The sequence below is a fragment of the Amblyomma maculatum genome, chromosome 2, assembly GCF_055883805.1.
Source record: "Amblyomma maculatum isolate TAMU_Amacu chromosome 2, ASM5588380v1, whole genome shotgun sequence".
NCBI classification, from domain to species: Eukaryota; Metazoa; Arthropoda; class Arachnida; order Ixodida; family Ixodidae; genus Amblyomma; species Amblyomma maculatum.
In genome coordinates this window covers 217565812-217573744 of record NC_139345.1, presented here as the reverse complement: position 1 = coordinate 217573744, position 7933 = coordinate 217565812, and the positions used below count along the sequence as shown (strand labels likewise).

General features: G+C 45.5%; 1 protein-coding gene across 2 annotated transcripts in view; it reads right to left on the bottom strand.

Annotated features, from left to right (window-relative positions):
* Nucleotides 1-1055: 1055 nt before the first annotated feature.
* Nucleotides 1056-7933, bottom strand: part of LOC146201299 (alkaline phosphatase-like) — a 157172-nt gene continuing 150294 nt past the window's right edge. For both annotated transcript variants that reach the window (XM_084595752.1, XM_084595754.1), the window contains exons 7-8: nt 1586-1693; nt 1056-1464 (exon numbers count right to left, since the gene is read on the bottom strand). In XM_084595752.1, the coding sequence (XP_084451878.1) occupies nt 1187-1464; nt 1586-1693 (386 nt within the window). In that variant the 3' untranslated portion in view covers nt 1056-1186. The remainder of the gene's footprint in view (nt 1465-1585; nt 1694-7933) is intronic.

The window sequence follows — 7933 nt, the reverse complement described above, 5'->3', positions numbered from 1 at the left end:
TGTTATTATTTCCACCGGAAAAACCTGATTCGGAACGATACATATCAGTTACGAGATTGCATAAGCCCTGCTTCACTTTCGCTGAGCAGGAATTGGGACTAATCAGGTTTGACCCAAGAATGAAAGGTGCTTATTGAGGCCACCATTACCTATTTCTATGCAACATGAAACAGTGTGATGCATTTGGTTTCGGCTGCTGCATTTGTGGACACTAAAATTCGTCCGTGCTATGCTCGAGTTAGCTGCCTTGAGTTGAGTCCAGTTGCGATGTTTATAGAACGCACAAAATGCTAGGTAAGGCACAAATAATACACTGGACCAAAGGCACAACCGAAGTCGAAAATATGTAAGGTAAAGGGGTCCAGTAAAAAGGCATGAACATGTCAGTAGCATAGGTGACATACAGAGACAGCTTACAGGTAGAAACCTCTCAACCAGAAGCTGACTTAAGTGCAATCTCAACAAGAGGCTTCATTGTTATTGTTAAGAGGGCAGTGTGAGAAGCGATTCAAAAGACACACTGAACAATCCTCGGAAAATCATAGCCTTTTTGCGGCAATGAATGTCAAGTACTGGGCCGAACATTATGGATGTAAAAGTAAAAGTCGGGTTATAACGGAATGCATCTGCAAGACTGCTGACAGGCTGAAAACTGGCTCTCATCGGTGGGCCCTCAGAAAGGCCAAGCAAGCAAAAGGCCCGGAAAAACGGTGTGAAGTTGAGTTCTGTTCCGTCATTACCAAAGCGCCGTGAGTTCAATTTAAAAAGCGCCACCCTGACGCTAAGAGGAGTAAAAGAATTGAACTGTGCTCCTTCTAAATCTAGTTTAGGATTTTTACTCTATTAGGAGTTTTGACTCCAAAGACGGCAATTGCAGTGCCCTGACTTTTTCTATGGCTAACTATTTCAAGCTGCAACCCGACATGTTATTCGAGATCTGTTTTGTGTGTGCACAAAGTTCCTATTCCGAGTTTGCGTCATTATCTCGCCGACTTCGAGTGACCTGACTGGTGGAAACACCGGAATCGGATGTCACTACAATTTCTACAAGTAACACCTTCGATAACAACGCAAACTCCAAATACGAACCCACGGCAGAAATTGAGATGAACTGGAATTGCCGTCTGTGAAGACGTGATCTGCCTGCTGTGGCGCATTCGAGAAATCAATCTGCGGCAAGCAACACTCAACGGAGCAACAGCGCGGCAAGCGCCGAGGCGAGCACTGCAACCAACGGCGCCGACGCTGGGCCAGCTCCGGCTGCGGCTACAAGTGTGGCGCACTTGTCGCCGGCGAAGCGTCCTACGCAGGCCGCGTAGGCGAGCACGTGGGGGATGTACGACTGGTCGTGCACGCCAGAGAAGAGATGCGCCCAGGGTCCCGTCGCGTATACAGCCACGTCTTCGCCGCCGTGAGTCTCCTCGGAAAGCTTGAACGCCGAGCGCTGCACGTGGTTCGTTCGAGCTGCGCAGAAAGGCAGATTGTGGTCTTGAAGATGCAATTAGAGTGAACCGTATCGAACCATAGCAGAAAGTGCGTCTTTCAAGCCAAGCTACGCAATGCTATACAATGAGAAGCCGCTTACCAACATCAGCATTTGTGAAGTTGTCGGTGCTATTTGAGTAGCCTGGGCCATTTCCATAAGTGATGACAGTGTACGGAAGCTGGTTCACGTCAGAGTAGCCGGCTATGCCTGCAAAAAAAGAGGAACAATATTATTGTTTAAGCAAAACAATAAGGCAACAGAAAGACAAAACAAACAGGGTGATACAACAGCGTAGCTAGGACGCAGACGAGGAAGGAAACACGGCACAAGCGCTGCTTTCAACAAGGTTTATTGGAAGGCACGGCAATATATACAAAAACAAAGTACGCCTTGTCACATTCACTTGCATGTGTTGAAAAAAAAATTCATTAAGAAGCGTTCCCGTTTTTTTAACACATGTAGTATGAATGCCACAAGACGTACTTTGGCTACTTTTTGTTGCAGAAGCAACACAAGGCTAGGTTTGAGCATCTTACCACTGCAACACCCCGGCGGGGAGGTGCAGTGGTAAGATGCCCGACTACTGTGCCGGAGTACCCGGGTTCGAACCCGACCTCAGCGGCTGCGTTTCGATGGGGGCGAAACAAAGAGGCGTCCGTGTGCTGTGCGATGTCAGCGCACGTTAAAGTTCCCCAGGTGGTCGAAATTACTCAGTAGCCCTCCACTACGGCTCCTCTTTCTCTCTTTCCACCTTCACTCCCATCTTCCTCCCTTCCCTTAGAGCGCGACTGAGGTGTCCGCAGAGAAAACGTGAGACAGTTACCGCGCCTTTCCCTTCCTATAAATCAATAAATCAATCGCGGAGCCCCGGAGAGAGCCCCAACTCCGCATGCGCGAGGAGCGAGTGACATCACATGGCGCACGTCTGGAGAGCAGCGCGGATCCGCCGACGACTCCTTCGCTGCGCGGGTGACTCAAGGTCTATTCACACTTGCGACTAGATGACGCGCGACTACCAGTCGCGCGACCAGAGAAGAGGAGCTCGCCACTACCGATGTTCACACTTGCGACAGTCGCCTTCTCGTTCTGTTCTCGTTCCGAACGAGTTGGGTGTAGGAGAGCTGCTGGGCGATGACAGTGAACGTCGGTAGCTGCCGCCTGCCAGACACCAGCTTTTTCAGGCGAGCCGGTACGCATGCCGCGCTCTCGTGTTTCCAGGAGAACGCCGACGACGAATAGACGATGTCAATCACCGTGGTGTCAATATAAAATGTTGCACCTGCGTGAAAAACCCATTTCTCAAAAGTTCATGGTATTTACCGGATAGTCCGAATATCTTTCCAATCTCCTCTCAGGCCATATATCCTATCTCCCTGCCTTTGAATTCCGGGTGCCGTTTGTTGAAAAGGTAGGGGTATTCTTTAAATGCATTGAGAAGGTGCTCGAGCGAGTACTCCGGGACCTCGCTGATTGTTGAAATTGTTTGCGACTAGTAGTCGCGCGACTGAAAATTCGAGCAGTGCCCAATCGGCCCGCGGCAGTCGCTTTTCGACCGATGCGACCATTTGCGACTGTCGCATTTCGACCAAAACGGTCGCGCGACCGCTGCTAGTCGCAAGTGTGAACGGGCCTTCAGAGGTGCCGTATCCGGAGGCTAAGGCTGTGCCTTTGAGGGTTTCAATGCTGCTTACCAGAATGTGGAGCGAATGCTTTGGCTGCAGGCGACAAAGTCGACCAGATGCATCGACCTCAGCCAGCGTTCCGTTGAACGCATCAAAGTTCATCGGCATTCCCGGGCGTGCATTTGGGTTTGCTGGGTACGGTGGCATCGCAAGAGACAGAATGACAGAAGAGACGAAGAAAGCGGACTGTTCCGACTAGCTTCTACCGCCCCCAGGAGCCGAGCGGCCTAGCGATTTGCGGCGCATTGCTTTTTCAATGGGCGTCATGTTGGCAGCGGCACTACCTTGAGAGACCCTATTATAATAATAATAATAATAATAATAATAATAATAATAATAATAATAATAATAATAATAATAATAATAATAATAATAATAATGTTTATTGCCACTTTGTAGATGATACAATATGGTTCAGGTCCGTCAAAGCCAACAAGAGGCTTGAGGGACTGGGCCCGGCAGTTACGGCCAAGACTACCAAAAAGGCGATATAGCAACGCTTCTCGTTACACCCAAGCGAGCGCAAAAAAAAAAAGTGGAAAAAGGTTAACAGCATGAGTATTGAGAAATTCAACTCTTAACCCAGAGTAGACGTCAATATAAAAATAAACGAATTAACCAATATATTTGTAGGCATAACTTAAGTCTGACAAAAGAATGCAAAGATCAACAGGGGGCTTTCAGATGCATCTTTAGGTTACGCATAGAAGTTACCGCAAAAATTTCATCCGGTAACTCATTAAAGATTTCAGGTACATAAGCACAGCGCCTTGCTTTCCCGTATCTAGTTGCACTCCGTGGTATATAATAACGCAATGTTTTCCTTAACTTCCGTTCAGGAGTATTAATAATTAAAAAGTCAGAATTCCAAAAATGCCGGTGAACAACTGTCTGCACAAAAAGAGAATGAATTGACGGAAGGCCTAGGAACTGAAAGACGTCCGTGCCTGATGCTATGTGACAATTGTACGCAATGCTCTTAAACATGTTTTTTAATACACTATCAATACGGCAATGCCAGCGTGAAGGACATGGCCCAAATGTAGTTATGCCGTATCTGAGAACACTGTACGCGAGTGCATGAATTAGTTTTTTTTTTACTGACATCGGCGCCAAAGACTTCATATTGAAGAGTAACCACGTAACTTTCCGTAGTGTCGTGACGCTGGGACTAAGTCGACCCGGCCTTCACTTGGTAGCATGCAGAGTCTCCGGGTTGATGAAGGATTGAATCTTCGAAGTTGGTAAAATATATACAAGCAGGTTTAATGGCACTTTGAAAAAACTTATTTACATGAAAAAAGGGTATATCAGCAAAATGGCAAGCGTTAAGAGTTCATAGCGAGAAGCGTCTGGATGAGCCATTATACCCAGGGCTCAGAGCGTCATTTCGTGCTCTGCAACGTCCTTAAATCCCCCTATGTCCAGCCCCTCTCTGAAGATGCTGACCAATAAGTTCCAGGGCACACCCCTCAGATATCGGCAACCAATCAATCTAATCACTGTACTGATGGTCTGATGCACTGACTGGTCCAGTATTGTTTCGTCGGGCATGGTCACTTGTCGGGTAGAGCTTGGGAATGGCGAGGAAGTAAATTTTGATTCTGCAAAGATCCGCAAGTGGACTTCCTTCTCAGAAACCCAAGTGTACGTGCGTGCCAGGAATACTGCTCCCAGCATTGTTCCTTTCCGGCAATTGCAACTGCATTCACGGCAGATCCTCTAATGGCCGTAATCCTCATGCTCCTTTCTTCTCCTGTACGTCAGCGGACGTGTCACTCCGATCGTCTCCTTTGGACAATAGGCATTCCTCACTTGACAATAGCGCCTCTCGACGGGAAGGGTGAGCAGTTGAACAAAAGCACTTTCGGCTATTTCTCACAGGGCGTCGTTTCTTTGTATTTTTCTTGACGTTTCCTTGACAGGGCCAATTTGGCAGTTGCAGGGTCACGACAAAGCAAAGCATGCTCACACAAAAAGGTTCATGGGAACAGGCTCACTTACAGCCCTTGCACCAACAGCACATATCAATACCATGCCCACAGGCGCACAATAGTGCGCGCAAGCGCGGTCCATGCACGGTCACAATAGTAGCTTAGCACACAGATATGCCAAGTGGTCATGCCAAGATAAGCTGCTGTCAAAAACACCGAGATATTTGACCGAGGTAACATATTCTATTGGCTTGCAACAACAGGGGAGGGAATCATGATCACGCGAGAATACTTATCTATACGTAGTGTCCTTAAAGGATTTCTGAAACATATCATTTTCGTTTTGTTTATGTTTACTGAGATTCCATTATCGAAAAACCATTTCATGACATAATTATTGTTTTCCTGCAAAACATTCACTGCCGTCTCATAGTTTATGCTTCGTGAGCAGAACTGTGTCGTCAGCGTACTGAAAAATCAAGCACTTGGATGTTACTGAGGTCAGATCATTTGTAAATATATTAAAGAGCAATGGAGTTAGAATGGATCCCTGTGGTACACCCGCTTTTACAGGGAGCTTTCGACTTTGCTCCATTTGGCTGTTAATTCTGACCACTTGTGAACGTCCGCATAAGAAATTCTTTAGAACAGCATAAAAAGGACCTCGGAAGTCCAGAAGGTACAGTTTTTCTAGTAAAATATTCAATAATAATAATAATAATAATAATAATAATAATAATAATAATAATAATAATAATAATAATAATAATAATAATAATAATAGGCAGCGCAAGCGGTTCAGGTGTCCAGAGAAATGTATGACAGATACTGCGCCTTTCCCTTCCTTTGAACCAATTAATAATAAAAATTTATGAATAATATTATTCGAATTATTATTATTATTATTATTATTATTATTATTATTATTATTATTATTATTATTATTATTATTATTATTATTATTATAATTCGAATAATATTATTCATAAATTTTTATTATTAATTGGTTCAAAGGAAGGGAAAGGCGCAGTATCTGTCATACATTTCTCTGGACACCTGAACCGCTTGCGCTGCCTATTATTATTATTGTTATTATTATTATTATTATTATTATTATTATTATTATTATTATTATTATTATTATTTGTGTGTGTAAACATGTTTGTGCATTTTCATTTTTGTTTCTTTTTTTTATTTGTGCTGCAGCATGAAGACCACATGGTTGTTCCTGCGCACATTAAATAAGGATTGATTGATTGATATTGATTATTATTATTATAGGCTCTCAAGGTAGTGCCGCGACCAACATGACGCACATTGAAAAAGCAATGTGCCGCGAATCGCTAGGCCGCTCGGCTCCTGGGGGCGGTAGATGCTAGTAGGAACACCCCTTTTTCTTCGTCTCTTCTGTCGTTTCGTCTCTTGCGGAGCCACCGTACCATCATCATCATCATCATCATCAGCCTCACTATGCCCACTGCAGGGCGAAGGCCTCTCCCATATTTCTCCAATTAGCCCTCTTCTGTGCTAGCTGCATCCACTTGACCCCTGCGAACTTCTTAACCTCATCCGCCCCCCTAACTTTCTGCCTCCCCCTGCTACGCTTTCCTTCCCTTGGAATCTAGTTTGTTACCCTAAGCGACCATCTGTTATCCTCTCTTCGCACATGACCAGCCCATGCCCATTTCTTTTTCCTAATTTCCACTAGAATGTCAGTAACTTCGCAGTAATCGCATACATCTGGTTTTTGCCTAAGCCCAATTTCTTTCTTACCGCCTTAAGGCTTCCTCCGTTCTTTACAGCATGCTCAATTTTCTCCATGTTATACTTCCTTATATCGGCCACCTTGCGCTTATTGATTAGCTTTGATATCTCTGCCAATTCTGTCTGGTCTGTTAGATTGGAAGCTTTCATACTCTGGCGTTTCTTAATCAAATCTTTCGTCTCCTTAGACAGCTTACCGGTACCCTCTCTATCTAGCCTACCGCCTACTTCTACAGCGCACTCAGTAATGATATCTCTGAAATTATTGTTCATTGCTTCTAGGGTAATGTCGCTATCCTCAGTTACAGCTGAATATCTGTTCTGTAGCGAGATCCTGAACTCTTCTGCCCTCCCGCTCACCGCTAATTCGTTGATAGGTTTCTTTCTTACTAATCTGTTGCGTTCCTTCTTCAGATTTAGGCTAATTCGGGACCTCACTATCCTGTGGTCACTGCATCGCACTTTTCCGATTACCTCTACATCTTGTATAATGGCTGGGGTTGAACACAGTATGAAGTCAATTTCATTTTTAGTCTCCCCGTTAGGATTTTTCCATGTCCACTTCCGGTTCTTCCGTTTGCTGAAGAAGGTATTCATGATTCTTAAGTTACTGCGCTCTGCAAACTCAACTAGTAACTCCCCCCTGCTATTCCTAGAACCAATGTCATAGTCACCTACTACCTGGTCTCCTGCCTGCTTTTTCTCTACCTTGGCATTGAAGTCGCCCATTAGTGCAGTATACTGCGTCTTTACTTTTCGCATTGCCGATTCTACATCTTCATAGAAGCTTTCAACTGCCTGGTCATCATACCACCGTACCAAGCAAACCCAAATACGCTTCCCGGGCTTGAACTCGACCGCCGGCGGCTGCCTCCCGATGGACGCGAAACGAAGAGGCGTCCGGGTGCTGTGCGATGTTTGTGCGCGTTAAAGATCCCCAGGTGGTCGAAATTACTCCGTAGCCCTACACTATGGTAGGGAGGCTAGAAGGAAAGGTGTGAAGAACGCAGCTCGCTTTCCGTAGAGAGGGGCGGCCCTCCGAACGCGGAGGCCGATGGGGCCAAACT